The sequence below is a fragment of the Rana temporaria genome, chromosome 11 (genome assembly GCF_905171775.1).
Source record: "Rana temporaria chromosome 11, aRanTem1.1, whole genome shotgun sequence".
NCBI classification, from domain to species: Eukaryota; Metazoa; Chordata; class Amphibia; order Anura; family Ranidae; genus Rana; species Rana temporaria.
This window is the reverse complement of record NC_053499.1, coordinates 23,190,686-23,215,109: the sequence shown is the minus strand read 5'-3', so window position 1 is coordinate 23,215,109 and position 24,424 is coordinate 23,190,686. Positions and strand designations below refer to the sequence as shown.

General features: G+C 45.3%; 1 protein-coding gene across 2 annotated transcripts in view; it reads right to left on the bottom strand.

Moving 5' to 3' along the window:
- Positions 1-24,424, bottom strand: part of LARGE2 (LARGE xylosyl- and glucuronyltransferase 2) — an 82,866-nt gene that overhangs the window by 21,239 nt on the left and 37,203 nt on the right. The window contains exons 1-2 of one of the 2 annotated variants that reach the window (XM_040328169.1): positions 18,849-18,953; positions 239-423 (exon numbers count right to left, since the gene is read on the bottom strand). In XM_040328169.1, coding sequence (XP_040184103.1) covers positions 239-338 — 100 coding nt within the window. In that variant the 5' untranslated portion in view covers positions 339-423; positions 18,849-18,953. Of the gene's footprint in view, positions 1-238; positions 424-18,848; positions 18,954-24,424 lie in introns of those variants that run through there. The other variant, XM_040328170.1, reaches the window with a different exon arrangement.

Genomic DNA, 24,424 nt, shown 5'->3' with positions numbered 1-24,424 from the left:
TTTAGGGCCTCATTCACACTTGCGGCAAGGGGTGGTCACATTCGGCAGGAAGTACTGAATGCGACCCATTCAAGTGAACAGCTTTATACATAAAGAGAAGAGATAATGACAATTAAATATTGTATATTTGGTATCACTTCAACAATTCCTTCCAAAAAAAAAAAAAAAAAAGTTCTGGCTACAGATGAATTTCGGGCACTAATATCACAAATGTGAATTACAGAGGAAATACACTCACATTCCGTGTCACTGACCGACAGGTAAAGCCAGGTCACGATGGACAGCAGCAAAATGGTGACAATCAAGAGGCGGGACTTGTTACGGCACGGGCACAGCATGATTCGGTCCCAGGCGCCTCTGGTGTGCCTTCCAGGAACGGTCAGGTGGGGAAGTCCAGGATCACCGAAGGCAACATTCTACAATCTGTCAATGAGACAACAAGAGGATTAGTTCCATGCTTTCCTGGGCAACGGGCAATCCTGAAAACTGGTTAGATCAGTGCTGGTTAAACATTAAATCAGAGCAGGAAAGACGCAACGGATGGAGAACGGAGATATAAAACTGCTCTGATCTGATGGGCATCTGCCATACACACACTGACATGACCAAATAAACCATCCATAGGCGTGTGCACAGGGTGTGCCAGGTGTGCCTAATCACTCTGTGTGGTGCAGATTGCACCGAAATATACTGCGTTAAACGTGCACTAATGCACAGAAAAATACAGAATAAAAAACGGCACATAGCACACCAAAATATACAAAGTTAAACATGCAGTAATGCACAGAAATATACTGCGTTAAGTGTGCAGTAACGCACAGAAATAGACCCCTGATATTTCATCAAATCTCCCTAATGGGGCTTCTAAAATAAAATAAATATATAATAAAAATAAAAAACTACTGACACCAATCTCTGCCCTACTGACACCAATCTCTGCCCTACTGACACCAATCTCTGCCCTACTGACACCAATCTCTGCCCTACTGACACCAATCTCTGCCCTACCGACACCAATCTCTGCCCTACCGACACCAATCTCTGCCCTACCGACACCAATCTCTGCCCTACCGACACCAATCTCTGCCCTACCGACACCAATCTCTGCCCTACCGACACCAATCTCTGCCCTACCGACACCAATCTCTGCCCTACCGACACCAATCTCTGCCCTACCGACACCAATCTCTGCCCTACTGACACCGTCCACCACTCTGCTGGCACCATCAGTATACTGTATATACACATAAAAATATGTTTGAGCTTTGGGGTGCACACCCTAACGCAATAGGCTGCGCACACCTATGACACCATCTAATGTGGGGCTACTGCTACTCTAGATGTATAAACAAATCTTTCAAATTTTTTAATTCATAGTTTAATCCCCAATATACATCTTCAAGGGAATTCTCTTCATACAGGCCTCAGATCTGACCGATTGAAGGCCTAGTATAGAAATAATGGACGCCATGCCAGAAAATGTAAAACAGTCCAAAGATACCTTTAATCATTCATCCAAACTAATGCCCCGTACACACGTTCAGATTTTGCGACAAGAAAAGTCCAATGTGAGCTTTTGGTCGGAAACGACGACCGCGTGTATGCTCCATCGTACTTTTCCTGTCCGACAACAAAAGATTGAGAGCCGGTTCTCAAATTTTCCCATCAAAAATTCTGATTGTCTGTAGAAATTCCGATGCGCAAAATTCCGACGCATGCTCAGAAACCATTTGATGCATGCTCGGAAGCATTAAAACTTAATTTTCTTGGCTTGTCGTAGCGCTGTACGTCACCGCGTTCTTGACGGTCGAAAGTTCAGAGAACTTGTGTGACCGTGTGTATGCAAGCCAAGCTTGAGCGGAATTCCCGTTGGAAAAACCATCCAAAAGGTTTTTCCGACGGAAAATCCGATCGTGTGTACGGGGCATAGAGTATCAAAAACGCAACAAAACTGGACATAAATATTGTATAACGTATTGTATAACGGTCAGAGGTTAACGCTGTTACGATATTCCATGCCACCAACCCAAGACAGCTTATCGCGGAGTCAGAACGTCTGAGTAAATGACTAGTAATTACTTCATGTAGATTATCTGAATGTCATTATCTAAAGCAGGGGGTCTCCATACTTTTCAAGCAAAGGGCCAGTTTACGGTCTTTCAAGCTTAAGGGGGGCCGGATTCTGACCAGTGGGGGTAGAAAATTCCACAGGGCCGAGAATCAGTGAGAATAAACATGGCCCCAGTGCTGTTGGGCAGTAGGAGGAGGAATAGTGCTCTATCATTGCCATTAGTGGAATAGTGTCCCATTGTTGGTGTCATTGGGAGGAATATCGTGCCTCATATCGTTGGGAGCAATACTGCCCCAAGGGCCGGATGTAGGCTAGAAAAGGGCCACAACTGGCCCTCGGGCCACAGTTTGGAGACCCCTGATCTAAAGGAGTTAAGCCATCGTTTCTTGGGGCTTCTAACTGTATATAACAAATTGGATCAATATACGATTTTGTATAAAATCTCTTTTAGAACTGGAATTGTAATCATGTACTCAGGGGCCCGTCATCCTAAGGCAGGTTAGGACCTCCATAAGTGAGATTGTGGATTAGATGGCACTAGAGACCCCATGTAGATGGTACTCTGTACCTAGAATAGGAAAGGTCAGGAAAAACTCTGAAAAAATTATCTCTATGGGGCATCTGGGTGATGAGTGGGCCGCTTCCATACACAGAGGGCAGAGGCAGCTCTAGGCTTTGTGAGGCCTTAGGCAAAACTTGACATGGGGCCCCACTTACGCCCATGATGGGAAAAATAATTCAAGGGCAAGAGCCTCTTCCCCACAGCCCTGGCCAGTGGTTAGGGGGGGGGGGGGGTCCTGCGTGCCGGGGGCTTATCGGAATCTGGAAGCCCACTTTAACAAGGCGGCCCCCAGATCCTGCTCTTTAATAACTAAGGGGCGGGGGGCCACCTGGAGTTGTCACCTGGTGAACCTGCCCCCTTGTGATGTCATTGACTGAGGATATGCTGGATCATTGATGTCACAAGGGGTGGTGTCACCGATATTCATTGGTTGTTAGCCCCGTTCCTGAGTCAGGGCTCCCAACGCTGCCTGAGCACAGCAGCGTTAAGGTCCCCTGTCCCTCAAAACTGGGGTAATGCATTGGGTAAATTAGGCAGGCCGCGAGGCCCATGTGAGTGCGAGGCCTTATGGCGACCGCCTAATTAAAGAGCCGCCTCTGACCGAGGGACCTTCATGGAGAAAGAAATAACTCTCATGGTTGGATTAAAAGATTGGAGCTCCGCACCCAAATGTTGAGATCAAAAAAGGTGGTTTTTATACCAAACTCAATATCCCATCGCGTTTTGGGGACCTCACACCACCCCTTTCATTAGGGCTTAAGAGAATATCTGTAGCTGTTGATACAAATCTGTATATTAAATATTGGAAATTTTTTAATATTCAGATATTCAAAGATCCCGATTTTGTCAACAGCCGAGTCCCCCAACAGTCGTTCTCTTAAGCCCCGACAAGGAAGGGGAAGGTTGGAGTGTGGCTGCAGAAACGCGTTGGTATGGAGTTTTCTACAAGTTTGGAATAAAATCTCAACATGTCGGTGTGGAGCTCCAATCCAATCAGTAGGACTTTAATAGCAAGCAGTGATATCCAGGTGCCAACAAGTTGTACAGCTGCCCTCTTTGAAGCACTGCCCATCGGCTGCTATGCCTCTGCCTGGATGACAGGCCTACTTTAAGAAGGAAAAATTAGTTAATTCCCAAAGCTGTGAAACAATAGAAATCACCAGCAACTTATTTCCCAGATTATGATCAAAGCCATCTCACGGAGCACTGACCATCCAATTAATTCCCCGACAAACTCCCGAAAACTTACAAGCAGTGAGAAGAGACTCAAAGGGAATTCACACATACAGACTTCCTTCCAGCCCTCCCAAAGGGCCGCATCACAAAATGTCCTTTAAGATTAAAAATACGAGAAGAATTCTAACACGAGTGGAGGAAATCGGTTAAAGAAGATTTCCAGTTAAAGCAGAAGTCCCCCTTCCCTTGTCTTGCACCGGAATCAAGAGACAACCTGACCGCAAGAAAGGAAAATCCCTACATTACCCCGACCCCTTTCACACTGAGGCGCTCAAAAACTGGTCATTAATCGCCGGGCGTTTTTGCGCCTATTTTTTTTTTTTAAAGGTGACGCAACAACTTGACCTTAAAAAAATTAAAAGAAAATAAGAAAGGAAGCACTCACATCCGTAGATTAAGAGGGAACAAGAAAGAAGGGTACTTGAAAAGTAACCCTAGGTCAGGCTTTATAGGCATAGAAAACAGTGGAAACGTGGAAAAAAAATATTACAATATTTATTGAAAAAAGAACATAATATACACTGATTTTACATTTTTTGAATGCTCATATGAAATGCTACATTGAGCCCTTGTGCATCAACGCCTTTCACCGCTAGGCTTCATCAGGACACGTTCAAGGTTCAAAGATAGCAAAAAACGGATCTCACTGTCTGAAATGAAACATATTTGTTTAACCACTTAAGGACCGCCGCACGACTATATACGGCGACAGAATGGCACGGCTGGGCACATGGACGTATATATACACACACGACCTCTTTAAGAGCCCAGCCGAAGCTCCGTGACCGCGGAACCTGAACGCCGCGGGTGTCCCGCGATCAGTCACAGGAGCTGAAGAACGGGGAGAGGCGAGTGCAAATACACCTTCCCCGTTCTTCTCTGTGGCAGTGATCGTCTGTTCCCCGATATAGGGAACAGACGATCACTGACGTCACACGTCCAGCCCCGCCCCCCTACAGTAAGAAACACATATGAGGTCACACTTAACCCCTACAGCGCCCCCTAGTGGTTAACCCCTTCACTGCCATTGTCATTTTACAATGACAATTAAAGGGCACAGTGGCTGCGTTTGATGGCATGGCACAGTGACTGCATTTGATGGCACAGTGGCTGCGTTTGATGGCATGGCACAGTGGTGACAATTGATGGCACAGTGGTGACAATTGATGGCACAGTGGTGACAATTGATGGCACAGTGGCTGCATTTGATGGGCAGAGTGAGGCTGCAATTATTTTTTTTCGTTTGCGCCCCCCCAAAAAATTTTGAGCACCAGCCGCCACTGGACACACCTTATGCTGCGTTATTCTATACAATAAAAGGTTTACAGTGGTAGATGAAAGGAGTCGCGGGGAGTGAGAGCTGTCAGTGTAAGCTCCTGGAAATCCTCAGTGTGATCTTTTAGCTTTGTGGGATTTCCTGCATCATTTCCCATAAAAAGCAATACAAATATGTGAAACGCAAGTTGATGCATGTTGGGATAGGAGATTTCCTGCATTGTTTTCCAGTAAAAACGTGCACATCAAATATGGGAAAAGGGAAGATCAGTGTTATAATTTAATTATTAGGTGGTCTGAATTCTGCACATAATCCATGGCTGAGGAAGCAGAAGATCGCTGCTGCAACCTGCGCCACAAATTATCAGTAATCAAGTTAAACGCCTGGCTTCCAAACAAGGGAGGAGATTCAACCAATTGTAAAATCTGTGTTGTAATGAGCCTCTCTACCCATCAGGTACTTATTACACCTATATAGGTAAAAGAAGGCTTTGCGCCGAAACGCGTAAGCCCTGTATTATTTTGTACTACACCTGGATTAATAAACTCAATCATCGCGGAAGACCGAGCTGCCGGTTTCTTTTATCTATGTGCTATGCTGGGGTGCTAGAAGGACACTACAAGCCAAATGCACCAACCGCTCACCACCTCAGTGAATTACACACAGGCGTTTTCTACTACAGTGGAACCTCATACTACAAGAATAATCCGCTCCAGGAGAATGCTCGTAATCCAAAGCACTCGCATTTCAAAGCGAGTTTCCCCATCGAAATTAAAATAATTTGTTCCGCATTGACTTCAATGGCATGCAATACCGCATGTGGCCAGAGGTGGGGGGGCGCCGGAGAGCCTCGGAAACCCCCGGAAAGGCCCGAGGACTGCTCGGCTGACCTCGGCAAACCTTGTAAAGGCTCAGGAACTGAGTATTTCCGTGTCTTTCCAAGCATTTCCGAACGGCTCAAAATGGCACCGATTATCTCCGGCGTCCCCCCACCTCTGGCCAAACGCGGTACTGCACACCGCAGAGGCTTGAATCCTGCTCAATTGGTGAGACAACACTCGCAAAAACCGAGTTAGGATTTTTTTTAAATACATGCGAAACGCTCGTTAACCGTGCTACTCGCAATCCGAGGTTCCACTGTATATTAAAAACTTACACCTACAGATACCCCTCAATAGCCCAGCACCCATCAGTATGGAGCAGCTATTGATGGAACTCATCTAAGCGCCAAGTTTGACAAAAGTCAGAATTTGCACAGGAGAGGTCAGAGGACAACCTGGACCCGCGAGGTGACAGCTCTTCAAACTCAGGACACACCACTTGTTTTTCTTGTGACTCGTCCAATAGATAGAAGCAACACGTAGTTATTACCATCCATAAGGTCGCCCTAAAAACTCCCTGATCTTTGTATCAGGAACAAGATTGGGAAAGCTACGAAATGTCTTTATCAATATAGACCAGTGATGGTGAACCTTGGCACCCCAGATGTTTTGGAACTACATTTCCCATGATGCTCAGCTACACTGCAGAGTGCATGAGTATCATGGGAAATGTAGTTCCCAAACATCTGGGGTGCCAAGGTTCACCATCACTGATATAGAACAAGTCTAGTTGAATTTAACTATATATACCGTATTTATCAGCGTATACCACGCACTTTTTCCCCCTTAAAAATCAGGGGAAAATTGTCGGTGCGCGATATATACGCCGATACTGCTGTTCCCGGGCGCTGCCGAAATAGACCGAGCAGAGTATACTGCGCACTCGGCTAGGCTCGGCTCCGCCCGCAGCCACACGAGAGAAGCCGAACATACAGGAAATCCGGCTCCTCTCGGCTCGGGAAAAGGCGTCAAATCCAAAAACGGACACTCACAACGCTGGACGGACCCCGCAGATGAACACCTCCAAAGCCGCTGATGGACACCCACAAGGCTGGACGGACCCCGCGCAAGGAAGCCACAGGCGGACACCCACAAGGCTGGACGGACCCCGCGCAAGGAAGCCACAGGCGGACACCCACAAGGCTGGACGGACCCCGCGCAAGGAAGCCACAGGCCGACACCCACAAGGCTGGACGGACCCCGCGCAAGGAAGCCACAGATGGACGCCGGACAAGGCCGCCGATGGACGCAGGGCAAAAATGTAAGTTTTTATTTTTTTCCTTAAACTACTTTTCTAGGTTTGGGGTGCGCGTTACACCACGATAAATATATATATATATATATATATATATATATATATATATATATATATATATATATATATATATATATATATATATATATATATATATATATATATATATATATATACACACACACATACACACACACACACGCAATTAGCTCCAGCTGTTGCAGAAATACAAGTCCCATACGGCATAGCAAGACTGACAGCCACAAGGATGACACCCAGAGGCATGATGGGACTTGTAGTTTTGCAACAGTTGGAGGTCCGCCAATTGCAAATCCCTGGTATATATACACCATAACCTAGATAAAACAGGTAAGATCTGAAAGTTTTCGGACAACCCAAGTTTTTTTTTTTGGACAAAAGCAGATTTTTGTATCCTGGTGGGGGGGGGGGGGCAGCTCCATCTAGCCAGATGAAGGGTATATGTCTGTATATAAAATGCTGCTTTATTAAGGTTTAGGTAAGGAAATCTTTAGTAAAGAAGCAGTAGTCCTCCTAAAACGCGCCCGGTACAACCTGGCGGTGGATTGCGGAGCGCACAGCTGTCAGTGTCAGGAATGCGGAGACCTGAAGATATTCATCTTGTTCTCAGACTCAGTCCCAGGATGTTAAACAAAAAAGGACAATTTTGGGCTTGTCAGACAAGTATTCGCCGATCGCTGCTCCTCCCTGCCCTTTCCTGCTCTAGGGCTGCGGGGGAATTACTTTTGGAGAAACTCTAATAAGAAAGTGTGATAAGATCTTGTAATCCACAGACTGCATTTTGTACATAGAGGAGACACAGGCATACCATAAAAAGATGCAAATAGGTTTTGAAATTATAATTATTGGTTAAATCTCCTCAGCTTCGATATACACCGGAACTAAGCGCTGGACCAATGACTCAGGAGCACTATGGGTGATCTACAAAAAGCACAGCAGAGGTGGTTTGCCCTCAGACTATCTAACAAACCTCACATAGTTCAGTCCCAGAGCAGCCATGGAGAGGGGGAGGAGTCGCTGCACTGGATCATTCACCTGTGTGGAAATTTAGGCTTGAACTATTGAGCTCTGTGCACAACAGTTTGTTTCTAGCAAAACAAGGGCAGCCTGGAAAATGTTAAAAAGGCAATTTTTTTATTTTTTAAATCAAACATGTTATACTTACTTGCTCTGTGTAGTGCTTTTGCACAGAGCAGGCTCGATCTTCCCCTTTTCGGGTAATCCCACAGACGCTCCTGGTCCCTGCTTGCTACCGAGTGCCCCCAGAGCAAGCAGCTTACTATGGGGGTACCCAAGTCGTGGCTGTGTGTGTCCATTTACGCAGAGCCACTGCCCGGCGCCACACCCTCTCCTCACTGGCTGTGATTGACAGCTGTTGTCCAAGCCAGCGAGGGGGGAGTCCCCAGAGAGCCAAGGTTCTCGTACACATCGCTGGATGGCGATGGGGCTCGGGTAAGTATTAGAGGGGCTGCTGCACACAGGTTTTACCTTCTTCATGTATAGAATGCAGAAAGGTAAAAAACCTTGAGCCTTTATAACCACTAACCTGCGGCTGAGCTCAAAGGGTCAGTGGAAGCATTTTTACTAAAACTTGTGCTCTGTAACTTCTAATCTTTCTCGGTAAAGTATCACATTCCAAGTCTAATCACCTTTAAATCACTAGTCACATGCACAGATTTGAATCTGGTTTGGGGCTGTGAAACTTTTCCATCAGACAAAGTAAAAGGTCTGCAGTGGGCAAGATTGGGAAAAAAGCACTGCCAAACCACCAGCAACCTGATTACCATTCCAGGGAGGGAGGACTGGGACACTACTGGAAAGTCTGGATGAATCTGAAGTATAAGCAGGTACACTACTACTCCTAGGGTCTCAAACTGGCAGCCCTCCAGGTGTTGAAAAACTACAAGTCCCATCATGCCTCTGCCTGGGGGAGTCATGCTTGTAACCGTCGGCCTTGCAATGCCTCATGGGACTTGTAGTTTCACAACAGCTGGAGGGACACCAGTTTGAGACCCTGCAAGTTTACTCCCTGCATGCATCACAAGGTTTAACATTTTTAGTTGTGACAAAAAAAAAACAACACACACACACACACACTCCACCTTTTGTGGATTTAAAAGGGGTTGTAAACCTTCGTGTTTATCGCCTTAATGCATCCTATGCATTAAGGTGAAAAAACACCTTGCACTGTTCTCGCCCCCCCCCCCCCTTTATTTACCTGAGCCCCGAATTCTAGTAGGCGCAATCCTGCGTCACTCTCTCCGCGGCTTCTCTGCTCTTCATTGGATAGATTGATAGCAGCACAGCCATTGGCTCCCACTGCTGTCAATCAAATCCAATAACGTGGCTGAGTTATACACTCGGCGTCTATGGATGCCGAGTGTATGACACGGGAGCGCGCACGCAAGGTAACCCCCTCGGGAAAGAGCTTCCCAGAGGGGGTTATCTATTTCTGGGAGGAGCCGAGAGAGCCGTGGTGGGACTCCAGAATGGCAGGATTGGGGCCACTCTGTGCAAAACAAAATGCACAGTGGAAGTAGGACATGTTTTTTTGTTTTGTTTTTTAAATAACAGAGAACCTTTAGAGCCGGTTCACACAGGGGCGACCTGTCAGGCGACTCAGCCGCCTTACAAGTTGCGGTCTGCAGTAGTCAATGGAACCATTCTAATAGGAGCGACGCAAGTCGCTCCGAATTAGAAAAAGGTTCCTGTACGACTTTGGAGACGACTCGGGGTGACTTGCATTGACTTTAATACAGAAGTCGTTTTGCAAGTTGCCTCTCAAGTCGCCTAGAGATCGCCTGTGTGTGAACTGGATCTTAGAGCCCATTCACAAAAGAGGCAACTTGTCAGGGGCGACAGCCGCCTGACAAGTCACGTACCGCTCTGTTCAATAGAACTGTTCTAATAGGATCGACGCAAGTCGCTTCGACTTAAAAAAAAAGGTTCTTGTACGACTTTGGGGGTGACTCCGGGCGACCTGCATTGACTTCTATACAGAAGTCATTTAGCAAGTCGCTTCTGAAGTCGTCTTCAGGTCGCCTTGCCGCGTCACCCCCGAAGTCGTGCCGCCCCAGTGTAAATGGGCTCTTAGTGCCACTTTAAAAGCCCAAATTTTTGTTTTGGATAGGGTTGGTAACCACCTTTGTCGGCTAGTTTTAGTCTGCGCTGGAGACACAACAGGAAGCGAGTGGGTGACCGTCACCAAACAAGTGTCCCCATTGGAAGATTTTCCCTTGCCTCTTGTTGTGGTGACAACTATTAAATGTTACATGTCTGAACCTTCCCTACTCTATCATTAACAAAAAAATAAAATTGCCTTAGATCTAGGTAATCTGTAAACCATCTGGCCTCGCTCCCTTTCTATTAGGGTTCTGCACCATTACACTACATGGATGACCGAGGAGTGATACATAAAGAAAAATAGATAGTAGTTAACCAGTCCAGGGAGTGCTAAGAGTCTAAAGAATTTCAAACAACTTAATGTCTCCCATCCCCCTGGTAAATACACATTATGGAAGAAAAAAAGAAAAAAAAAAAAAAAAAAGGGATAATCAGTAAACTTCATAAATTCCTGAAACGCTTCCCCCTACGGCCCGGCCACCCCCTATATGAAGCGCACACACCCTCCTCTCCTACACGTTTTATAATGAATGACACCACTCACGGCTGTTCTGTGGAATTTTAATTTCTAATCCATTAACTGCAAGCTTCTGTTAATAAGGTCGTTATAGAAGCACCGGGGTAGCTGGAAGGAGGCAGATTTGCTTGCAGCTATATGCACAGGTTCATTAGTTCAGGCCATTTATTAACGTACTGTATTAAAATACACACACACATCCAATAATCTTTGGATTGAGCAATACCAAGTTTATGAGAACGAGAATTTCTACATTTAAACCAACGTTCTCTAGTGCAGTGTCCTAATGACCATCTACAAACAAACAGCATGTTGGTGTACACAATACAGTGCAGTCGTAGTGCAGTTACTACTACTTTCCTGGTGGTTGTACACCAGTGGTCCCCAACCTTTTTGGCACCGGGGACCGGCTGCGTGGAAGAAAATTATGCCAAGGCCCGGCGAGAGGGTGTTTCGGGAGATGAACGCACACGCGGGGGGTAAGCGATTTTTCGCAGGCAATTTAATCGGGGAAATAGCTGGTGTTCTGCTGTTGGCGCTTCAATCATCAGGGCACCATGGTTGGTATGGTGTCAGAATGATTAAAGTGCATTATTTCTTATATTACATTGTAATATAAATGAAATGGCTCAACTCACCATAATGCAAAATTAGTCGGAGCCCTAAGTGTGTCACTTGCCATGTCATCTGCCACCAGATGAGGAATGCCACTTGCTATGTGACCTGCCAGTGCCACCAGATGAGGAATGCCACGCCATCTGCCAGTGCCACCAGATGAGGAATGCCATTTGCCACGTCACCTGCCAGTGCCACCAGATGAGGAATGCCACGTCACCTGCCAGTGCCACCAGATTATGCCACATCACCTGCCAGTGCCACCAGATGAGGAATGCCACGCCACCTGCCAGTGCCACGCCACCTGCCAGTGCCACCAGATGAGGAATGCCATTTGCTACGTCACCTGCCAGTGCCACCAGATGTGGATTGTCACTGCATTGGTTGTCGTTCTTGAGTGAGGGCAGGAGAGTGGAGATGGAGGATGGGCGGTTAAAGATAATGTCATCTCTCTGCTCCCCGCCGCACCGCCCAAATTCCGCATGTTGTGAGGGCGGAAGAGCGGTGATGCTACGCGGAGCGGAGAGAGATAATGTCATCTCTGCTCACCAGCGCGCTTCTCTCATCCACCGGCCTTCCTCTCTGATCCACCGGGCTCTTACCTGCCCACCTTACAATGTAATTCTTGCCCGCCGCGGACTGGCTACAAAGACGCTACGGCCCGGTAGTGGGCCGCGGCCCGGGGGTTGAAGACCCCTGGTGTACACAATACAGTACAGTCGTAGTGCAGTTGCTGCTACTTTTCTGGTGGTGTACACAGTACACAATACAGTGCAGTCGTAGTGCAGTTGCTTCTACTTTTCTGGTGGTGTACACATTATTTAATACATTGTGGTGTGGTGTTGCACCTGTACTTTGCAATGACTGGAAAAAGTAACATCTGGCAGCAGATTTGCTAGATCAGCGTTTCTCAACCAGGGTGTCAAGGCACAATGGGTGGCACAAGGGTGCTGCGAGCACGGGACCCACTTTGACCAAGATCGAGGGAGGGGGGGTCCTCATGTAGACCGGGGTTCCTCAAGTTTTTGCATTCTTTCAAAAAGGGAGCAACGACTGAAAAAAAAAAAAAGAAAAGGGGGGGGGGGAGCCAAACCAGACCCCCCCTGGCACAATAATGGGGATAGGGGAACGTGCAAAGCCCAGAGAAGGCTTCAAGTTGTTTTCTCCTGCAAAAGTCCTCAAATCTTTTTCTTTTTTTCTTTTAATACTTCGCCAACACAGGTTACATCTGTCTTTTACAAAACACCTGAAAGCTAAATCAGGCTTGCAACAAAGCGTGTCTAGCCCGTAATGCAGCACTTCCAAACCAGGTTCCCTCCAGAGGTCGCTAGGGGTCCCAAGCAATGAGCAATTTCTGTTTCAATCGTTTTTATTGGTATTTAAAAAAAAAATGAATATGAAAGCTGCATTCACACCTTGGCGTACCTAATCGCGGCGTTTTGTCCCGTGAATCGCGGCGACAAATTGTGGCGTTTTGTACCGCGATTTGCGGCGACAAAATGCCGCGATTGTGAATGCAGCTTACCCCCAGGTCCACATCTCCTATGCCGAACGCCGCCTGAAAAAAAGGTCCGGGACTTGTTTTCAGGCGTCAGGCGTACGGCGTGGAGATGTGAACCATCTCCATAGAGGGCAATGTAAAATCATCCCTCCAGCATCTTAGGGGCTGCTGCGGCGTCGCGCTTCAGGCGTATATACGCCTAGGTGTAATCAGAGCCTAACTGAACACTGTGCAGAGCAGCAAACAATCCTCGCATGCTCCGAATCATACAAGACCTGGTAATGAGTACGGAATCATCGGGGGGGGGGGGGGGGCTGGGAAGAGTATGGAATCATCGGGGGGAAGAGCTTGGTAGACCGGTTGGGTCCTCTGCCACTTTGAAAGCTCTAATTGACCACAAATGAAAGGAGCTTCCTTCCAGGTGACCATACTACTAAATGTACCATGAAGTGATGATAGAGTAATTATTAGCAGAGATTTCCAGAGGCCGGAATGTTATTTCAAGGGTTCCTCCAGGTTGATAAGATTGAAAACGTAACGGATGGGGTTGGAAGTTTTTGGGTGACGCACAGCAAGGCATTACCATTGGCGATTTCCCTACTATTCTAAAAGAGTGGGCAGGAGAATCTATAGAACTACATACAGAGCGTCATCAACCTCCTATGCAGAGTAGAGTTGTTCACAGAAGTACACTACAAATCCATGACTAGGTAAAATGGCGCTTGTATAGATTCTAGGTAATAAGCTTTGCCTGGAACATATTTAGCACTTTGACTGCAATTGCCCTTTTGTACCGTCATGGTCAGGCATGTGAACTCTACCCTAGGGGGCCAGATTTCACAGGTACCAATAAAGCACAAAATTTCATAAAAGTTCCCGCAAACCACATATCTTCCAACAGCAGTTGCCATATTACTTTCACAGGGACCACAGGGTTCCCAGTAAAGGCCGCGTACACACGGTCGGTCAAAACCGATGGAAACGGACTGAAGGACCAAACCGATGGTGTGTGGTGTGTGGGCCCCATCGATCAGTTATCCTTTGGTCAAAAATTTTAGAACTTGCTTTAAAATTGAACCGATGGACTCCTAACCGATAGGTCAAAACCGATGGTTAGTATGCAAAAGCATCGGTTCCAAACCCGGGCATGCTCAGAATCAAGTCGACGCATGCTTGGAAGCATTGAACTTCATTTTTTTCCGCACGTCGTTGTGTTTTACGTCACCGAGTTGGACTCGATAGTGTGTAGGCACATCAGACCATCAGTCAGCTTCATCGGTTAACCAATGAGACCGGTCCGAAGGATGGACTGATCGTGTGTACGCAGCCTAAGAAGGCCGTGTTATGCTGTCAATTTTGGGTTTCGCCATTACAGTGATGTTATACGCATAGTAAACCAGACAGTTATGCGAGGTAGAAAATACCAGTGTGAAGGAGAAAAAAAAAAAAAAAAAGGTTCTATGGAGAGAAAAACACAGAGGGTGGTCCATGACAGGGATAAGCCTGGACGGTGACAATGCATTTTTGACCATTTGAAGAAAAAAAAAAGCAAAGTCCTTCTATTATAGCAGGGGTCTTCCAACTGCGGCCCTGGGGCCGGATGCAGCTTTTTGCTTGCCTTTAACCGGCCTTTTTGGGCACTATTCCATCCACTGACACCAACCATGGGGAATCATTCTTGTTGCTGAAAACACCAAATGGGGCACTATTCATTCAACTGACACCATCAAAAAGGGTACAATTCCTTCTATTGACACCAACAATGGGGCACTAGGCCTCCCACCGACACCAAAGATATTGGTATTGTTTACTCCCACTGGATATTTTCTACTCCCAATGGCCCTAGTCTGGCCCTCAAAGTTTGAAGGACAGTGAACTGGCCCTTTGTTTAGAAAGTTTGGAGACTGTATTATAGGCTAACCATAGTAAAAAAAATTAAAAATAAAAAATCTAAAAAAGTCTGTATACAGAATGTTGGTGTAATATCGAAATAAAGTCTATTCTACACTACAATCTCTTTATATTTAGCAGCACAGCACGTGTGAAAATGTTGCAATGTTTGTATAGCCATGTCAGCTACCGTATGTGGCACTTTCTCGGGTGCAAGAATAAGTAAAAAGTGATTCAGCGCTGGAAAATAAATAAAAATTAAACTAAATTGCAAGCCAGCACTGTAGATATAACTCAAAAATATCTCAAAGTGAATATGTAGAAAAATAGTGCAGCGCAAATAATACAAAAAATACAATAATAAATCAATAAATAAATTTGGTAAAGTCCATAAAGTGCAAAGTGATAAAAGTGCTCCAAAAAATCAATGGTGATCAAAAGTGCAAAAAATCTTCAACAGATCCGTGACCCACAGGAAAGGGTTAACCTCCACCAAGAGTAAGGGTGGCCTCTCACCTCAATACTTCGACCTGTGGCTAGGTCAAAAGGCAAGAAGCAAAATCTCCAAAGAATGGTAATCAGCTTTACATGGGTTCAATTTCCAAAGAATCCACCAGATGGCACCAGCGGGCAATAAGCAAGGCAACACCATGACTCCCCCGGTCTCTGTGCCGCTCCTGGATTCTGGCCGATCGCTCCGGTCACGTGACAGCCAGGGAAGTGAGGTGGGGGATGCTCGCTGTGTACTGCCGCAGGTGAAGAGGGGACACAGGCGACACTCCGACACCCAGCTTCGATTCTCCAGACACCGCGAGAGCGAGCGCGCACCCCAAGCACCGGCTCACTGGGGGGAGGAGGGAGGGGTTTCGGTTCACTAAAGGGGACGCATGCGCACTAGGCAGTCACTGTGACTGCCTAGTGCGCATGCGTCCCCTTTAGTGAACCGAAACCCCTCCCTCCTCCCCCCAGTGAGCCGGTGCTTGGGGTGCGCGCTCGCTCTCGCGGTGTCTGGAGAATCGAAGCTGGGTGTCGGAGTGTCGCCTGTGTCCCCTCTTCACCTGCGGCAGTACACAGCGAGCATCCCCCACCTCACTTCCCTGGCTGTCACGTGACCGGAGCGATCGGCCAGAATCCAGGAGTGGCACAGAGACCGGGGGAGTCATGGTGTTGCCTTGCTTATTGCCCGCTGGTGCCATCTGGTGGATTCTTTGGAAATTGAACCCATGTAAAGCTGATTACCATTCTTTGGAGATTTTGCTTCTTGCCTTTTGACCTAGCCACAGGTCGAAGTATTGAGGTGAGAGGCCACCCTTACTCTTGGTGGAGGTTAACCCTTTCCTGTGGGTCACGGATCTGTTGAAGATTTTTTGCACTTTTGATCACCATTGATTTTTTGGAGCACTTTTATCACTTTGCACTTTATGGACTTTACCAAATTTATTTATTGATTTATTATTGTATTTTTTGTATTATTTGCGCTGCACTATTTTTCTACATATTCACTTTCTCGGGTGCAGACAGCAATTTTTAAAGCCGAAATCTGGGTTTAAATATATGCCAAAAGCATATGAATCCACTTTGTGTGCAACAAATGCCTTTGCAAGCCCAGAAATGAGCATGTAGCAGCGGCATCATTACTGTACATAGGAACTACATACATAATCTACAGAACAGAGATTGGGGGGGGGGGGGGGGGGATACCAGTCACCTAAAAATTTAGCAGCATTTCTATACTTCAGAATTTAATTAACACCCAGAAAGTTAAAACTGTAGGTATTTGTTTTTGCACAGGTACAGTAAAACCTTGGTTTGAGAGAGTTTTGAAAGACAAGCAAAATGTATCAAGTGTAGCAATATGGTTACATTTAATGAAGGTGCAACTTATTGTTACACTTAGGCTGCATTCACACCTGAGCGTCGGTCGTTTTGTCGCGCGTATTCATGCTTATTTGCATACAGCGTCGTCCGACGTTTTTGTACTTCGACGTTTATTTTAGCCAATAGAAAAAATGATCATCTTTTCATCACTTGTTGCTATGTTGGTAGATTTTTTTAATCTTCTGCCTGGGTGAAAAGTTCTATTGATTAAAGCGACGAAACGCCCGTAGCAAACGCTCGTTGTCGCGCTAGTCGCTTGAATCGAGCGTTTCCATTACTTTCTATGGGAAATGGAAACGCTCAAAAACGACCAAACCGCCCGATACGCGCGACAAAAAAGGGTCCAGAACTTGTTTGAGCTTCAGTCGTTCGGCTTCAGGCGTTTTGGAGTGGAGATGTGAACCATCTCCATAGGGAATAATGTATTTTTTTCCCCCTCTAGCGTATTTGAGCGTCGCGCTTCAGGCGACAAAACGCTCAGGTGTGAATGCAGCCTTAGAGGTGCCTCTCTTCTCCTTTATACCCTGTAAAAAAAATGCTTTGATATACAAGTGCTTTGGATTACAAGCATGTTTCTGGAACAAATTATGCTCCCAAACCAAGGTTTTACTGCATTTTCTTGACATCTTGAAAAAAACATTTAGGAGGTGGTTAGTTTTCGACATCTGTGGCCAGGTTGCAGATTTGCCCTCACTTCCCATCTGGTGAGACCTTTGTTGCCCTTGACAGTCAATGAAGGGAACTTTCTCTTGCAGATAGCAGTAAGAACCTGACAGGGGTTCCAATCCTTCCTCATCCTCTCCAAAACTTAAAACAAAGTTTTGGCTGGATTTTCTAGGTCATTGGATCAGTAATAACTGCAAGCTGTTCTCATTGAGAAAAAAAAAAAAAAAAAATCTTAAAAACCCTGACCTGTGGAGAGGATACACTACATAAGTTCTGCAGTGGACAAGCCTGGCTTTAGATGTTCAACAATTTAACGTTAAAGCAAAAGGAGGTTAAAAGATCTCATTGTGGAGACCTCAAAAAACATGAAAAATGCCAACGTGCAGATGAACCCACCATCCAAAAAGTTGAATAGGTCTCGTCATAAAGAGGGCCACAGCAAAATCGGAGGTGCAACAAAGAGGGCCACAGCAAATCAGAGGTGCGACAAAGAGGACCAGGGTATAAAAGAGAAGAGGCACCTTTTAAGTGTAGCAAAGAGGGCCACAGCAAATCGGAGGTGCGACAAAGAGGGCCACAGCAAATCGGAGGTGCGACAAAGAGGGCCACAGCAAATCGGAGGTGCGACAAAGAGGGCCACAGCAAATCGGAGGTGCGACAAAGAGGGCCACAGCAAATCGGAGGTGCGACAAAGAGGGCCACAGCAAATCGGAGGTGCGACAAAGAGGGCCACAGCAAATCAGAGGTGCGACAAAGAGGGCCACAGCAAATCGGAGGTGCGACAAAGAGGGCCACAGCAAATCGGAGGTGCGACAAAGAGGACCAGGGTATAAAAGAGAAGAGGCACCTTTTAAGTGTAGCAAAGAGGGCCACAGCAAATCGGAGGTGCGACAAAGAGGGCCACAGCAAATCGGAGGTGCGACAAAGAGGGCCACAGCAAATCGGAGGTGCGACAAAGAGGGCCACAGCAAATCGGAGGTGCAACAAAGAGGGCCACAGCAAATCGGAGGTGCGACAAAGAGGACCAGGGTATAAAAGAGAAGAGGCACCTTTTAAGTGTAGCAAAGAGGGCCACAGCAAATCGGAGGTGCGACAAAGAGGGCCACAGCAAATCGGAGGTGCGACAAAGAGGGCCACAGCAAATCGGAGGTGCGACAAAGAGGGCCACAGCAAATCGGAGGTGCGACAAAGAGGGCCACAGCAAATCGGAGGTGCGACAAAGAGGGCCACAGCAAATCGGAGGTGCGACAAAGAGGGCCACAGCAAATCCGAGGTGCGACAAAGAGGGCCACAGCAAATGGGAGGTGCAATCATCAAGCAAAGCACTGTATTCTGTACCTGCATTCCTTATCAGTCCTGGGGTAATGTAACACGGGAGACGGCGGCTTTGTCTGTACACCCCTTCGCTGCAGAATGTGAAGAGGAGGAGGAGAACACAGATGGTAAGAAGCTGAACACGGGGAGGGGACAGCAGAGGTGTGAGCGAGGAGGTGTGTGGGGAGGCGAGTGAGAAACGTGTCAAAAGTTAAAGAAAGGTAATTAAACTTCAAGTTCAAGGTCAAAAAAACTTTCCAAATCATGGACAAAGGAAAGTTCAAAGAGCCCTGTCAGGAGAGATCGAGTTTCATGGACAAAGGCCAACACTACACTAGGACCCGATTATCTGCGGAACACATTGATAAGTTCGATCTTCATTCTCAAATACAGTAAATGATTAACCACTTAAGACCCGGACCATTACGCAGGTAAAAGGACCTGGCCAGTTTTTGCGATTCGGCACTGCGTCGCTTTAACTGACAATTGCGCGGTCGTGCGACGTGGCTCCCAAACAAAATTGGCATCCTTTTTTTCCCACAAATAGAGCTTTGTTTTGGTGGTATTTGATCACCTCTGCGGTTTTTATTTTTTGGGCTATGAACAAAAAAAAGAGCGACAATTTTGAAAAAAAAAAAAAAAAAAAAAATTATATTTTTTACTTTTTGCTATAATAAATATCCCCAAAAAAGATATAAAAAAAAAAACTTTTTTTTTAGCTCAGTTTAGGCCGATACGTATTCTTCTACCGATTTTTGGTAAAATAAGCGTTTATTGGTTGGTTTGCGCAGAATTTATAGCGTTTACAAAATAGGAAATAGTTTTATTGCATTTTTATAAAAATTTTTTACTACCAAATAGAGCTTTCTTTTGGTGGTATTTGATCACCTCTGCGGTTTTTATTTTTTGGGCTATAATCCAAAATGGAGCGACAATTTAGAAAAAGAAAAAAAAAAACAATATTTTTTACTTTTTGCTATAATAAATACCCCCAAAAAAAGATATAAAAAAAACATTTTTTTCTCAGTTTAGGCTGATACGTATTCTTGTACATTTTATTGGTAAAAAAAAAAAAAAAAAAAAAAAAAAAAAAAAAAAATGCAATAAGCGTTTAACAATTGGTTTGCACAAAATGTATAGCGTTTACAAAATAGGGGATAGTTTTATGGCATTTTTACATTATATATATATATATATATATATATATATATATATATATATATATATATATATATATATATATATATATATATATATATATATATATATATATACATACATACACACACACACATATATATATATACACACACACACACACACACACATTATATATATATATATATATATATATATATATATATATATATATATATATATATATATATATATATATATATATATATATATATATATATATATATATATATATATATATATATATATATATATTTATTTTTATTTTTTTAAATACGAATGGCGGTGATCAGCGATTTTTTTCGTGACTGCGACATTGTGGCGGACACATCGGACAATTTTGACACATTTTTGGGACCATTGTCATTTTCAAAGCAAAAATTGCTATAAAAATGCATTGTTTACTGTGAAAATGACACGTGCAGTTTAGGAGTTAACCACTAGGGGGCGCTGTAGGGGTTATGTGTGACCTCATATGTGTTTCTAACTGTAGGGGGGTGGGGCTGGACGTGTGATGTCACTGATTGCCTTTCCCTATATCAGGGAACAGACGATCAGTGACACTGTGAAGAACGGAGAAGGTGTGTTTACACTCAGCTCCCCCCGTTCCTCACCTCCTGTGACGGAGCTATACAAGTACCTAAAATAAATACACCAAGCACCAACTGGTTACTGCGACTTCTGCATTTCCATTATTTTCTAATAGACCCCACTACAACTCCCGCATCGGACGAGCCCCCCTTACCCGTGCAGTAAATACACACACCAGTGCACCACATTACATTTTTTCTGTAAAAAGTGGACCAACCCTTTAAACTGATTGGGGTCATACCTCTGCCTCTGTGAGCCTAGGTTCACACTGCTGCGAATTCAAAATCGCGGTAAAATGCGCGATTTCGCGGCTGCGATTTTTCCGCGATTTCGGCCGCAATTTAATGTAAATCGTGGCCCAAAATTGCAAAAAGTAGTACAGGAACTACTTTTTGAAATCGCAGATGCGGCGTCGCACTGATTAGGACAGTGCCATTGCCGACAATTGCCGCCGATTTGAGATGCGATTTGACATGTCAAATCGCATCTCAAATCGTTCCAAATCGTACCCAGTGTGAACCAGGGCTAAAGTGTCTTTGGACGCAGAATTATGCAGCGCCATGAACCCGGATGGAAGGTCAATCAGCCACAGCTTCAGGAACCCCCAACAACGTCTGGAGGAACCCTTGTCGAGAATGGCTGTAGGGTCAACACAATTACCAACAATATGCAGCATTTCAATGGCTATATAGTTGTATTTCAAACCATTTCAATTATAAATCTGTCAGAGTCAGCCCCTTGTAGAACAGCTCTGTCATACATTTTGACGATCTGACAGATCCTAACCTGTTTAAGAGTGGTTATAAATAGCCTGAACCTTCACCAATTTAACAGCTCATTGAGATACTCATATGGAGGATGGAACCCATTCAGTGCTGCCCTAGGGAGCAAGAAAGACAGCCTTCCAGCATTGTAAATGCTCATTAAAGCTCGTGGAGTATATACAAAACTTGCTGAGAAATCTGTAATTGGGCAGAAGGTGTTAACTGCTTCTGGAGCAGGAAGGCAAAAGAAGAGAAGGAGGAAGAGAAGAAAAGAAGGAGGAAGGCAAGAGAAGAGAAGAGAAGAGAAAAGAAGAAGGCGCAAGAGAAGAGAAGAGAAAAGAAGAAGGAGGAAGGCAAGAGAAGAGAAGAAGAAAAGAAGAAGAAGGAAGGCAAGAGAAGAGAAGAGAAGAAAAGAGAAGAGAAGAGAAGAAGAGAAGAGGAGGAAGGCAAGAGAAGAGAAGAAGGAGGAGGAAGGCAAGAGAAGAGAAGAGAAGAGAAGAGAAGAGAAGAGAAGAGAAGGAGGAAGGCAAGAGAAGAGAAGAAGGAGGAAGGCAAGAAAAGAGAAGAAGGAGGAAGGCAAGAAAAGAGAAGAAGGAAGAAGGCAAGAGAGGAGAAGGGGGACAGGAAGGGGGGACAGGAAGGGGGGACAGGAAGGGGGTCCTTTGTCCACCCATGGCATCGAAAGCTGGCCATACACTGAGCCAATTTCAGCTTGTGGCCATACACTCTTCCATAAATGATGGATTTGTTTTCCAAAAAAAAGTCAAGCTCTTTGATAGGAATAATCAACCTATACTTAACAACCCATTAGATCAGGAGTCGCCAAACTTTATAAACAAGGGGCTGGTTGACTTTTCTTCAGACTTTAGGCTGCATTCACACCTGAGCGTAGCGTTTTTGGTCGTTTTTTCCAGACGTTTTTTTTTTTTACGCGTATTTGCGCGTTTGCATACAGCGTTGTCCGACGTTTTTTATTTTAGCCAATAGGAAAAATTATCAACTCTTTCATCACTTGTTGCTATGTTTGTAGATTTTTTTTATCTTCTGCCTGGGTGAAATGTTCTATTTCACAGAACAGATTAAAGCAACAAAACGCCCGTAGAAACGCTCATTGTTGCGCTAGACGCTTTAATCGAGCGTTTTCATTACTTTCTATGGGAATACAAACGTTCTAAAGCACCCAAATCCGCCCAATTCGTGCAACAAAAAAGGGTCCGGAACTTGTTTGAGCTTCGGGCGTTTTGGAGTGGAGATGTGAACCATCTCCATAGAGAATAATGTATTTTTTCCCCTCTAGCGTTTTGGAGCTTCATTCTTCAGGCTACAAAACGCTCAGGTGTGAATGCAGCCTTAGGGGGGGCTGAACTGTGGCCAGTGAGATTTAAAAAAAAAAAAATTCCTGATGTCAGTGGGAGTAAACAATGCCACATCTTTAGTGGAAGGAATAGTCAATTGGGTGCAATGCTGATCAAACTGAACAGTCCTGTTCGTTAAAAGTTGATCACTGTATCCATAGATGGGAACGGCCATAGATGGGAACGGCCATAGATGGGAACGGCCATAGGTGGGAACGGCCATAGGTGGGAACGGCCATAGGTGGGAACGGCCATAGGTGGGAACGGCCATAGGTGGGAACGGCCATAGGTGGGAACGGCCATAGGTGGGAACGGCCATAGATTGACTGCAATTCAGCCAATCCCTGCTGAACCGCCCAAATTTTGATCAAACTATGGCCAGCTTTAGCTGCCTCTCCCCTACCAGTGTCTAACACGTTATTTTTTGTTGTTTTGGGAGGGGGGGGGGTGGGGGCTGGTACCCTTTTCTGACAGTGGGATGCAGGCTGTAAAACAGCAGGATGCCATAGCCCAAAAAAAAAAAAAAAAATGCCAACATTCAGCCCATGCGTATGTTGGTCTGTCTGGTTTCTGTCGGGCGTGCATGCTGGAAAAAAAGCAGCAGACCGGCTCCCGATCAGCCCCCTCAGCCAATGGCGGTGATCGGAGTGTTCTGGCGGGGGGTCCATCCCCCTGTCAGAACACAACAGGTCAGTGGAGGAGATCGCTGTACAAACTATGGGATAGAGAGTTATAGAATTTAGATTTTTTACTAGTAATGGAAGCAATCAGTGACTTATAGCGGGACTGCGATATTGCGGCGGACAAATCAGACACTGACGCTTTGCACTTTTTTGCGACCGATGACACCAATAGTGATCAGTGCTAAAAACGTAGAAGGTAAAAGTGGAGAAGGTAAAAGTAAAAAGCCTCTAAACTAAAAGGAGAGTGCATAGAATGAATTTAAAGGGCTGTAAAGGCACAATTTTTTTTCCCCCTAAATAGCTTCCTTTACCTTAGTGCAGTCCTCCTTCACTTACCTCATCCTTCCATTTTTCTTTTAAATGTCCTTATTTCTTCTGAGAAATCCTCACTTCCTGTTCTTCTGTCTAACTCCACACAGTAATGTGAGGCTTTCTCCCTGGTGTAGAGTGTCGTGCTCGCCCCCTCCCTTGGGGTACAGGAGAGTCAGGACGCACTCTACGTTGCAGATAGAGAAAGGAGCTGTGAGTTAATGGGTGTCCTGACTCTCCTGTAGTCCAAGGGAGGGGGCGAACAGGACACTCCACACCAGGGAGAAAGCCTCGCATTACTGTGTGGAGTTACAGACAGAAGAACAGGAAGTGAGGATTTCTCAGAAGAAATAAGGACATTTAAAAGCAAAATGGAAGGATGAGGTAAGTGAAGGAGGACTGCAATAAGGTAAAGGAAGCTATTTTGGAAAAAAAAAATATTGTACCTTTACAACCCCTTTAGCAATCTGGCCAACGGATGAGTTTCACCTTCAAAGGAATATGCCCCAAAAAAAACAAAAATGTGGCAAACGAAGCAAATCTCTTCAAGTATTAACAGAAAAATCCTCTGATAAATAGAAGCCCAAAAACAGTACAAAAACATATCAGCAACATAATTCAATCCACATTTCACGACAAACATGCAAGCAATTCCCCTCCACTCCAGCAAACTTCCAGACTGAACTCCATCGGAAGACCTG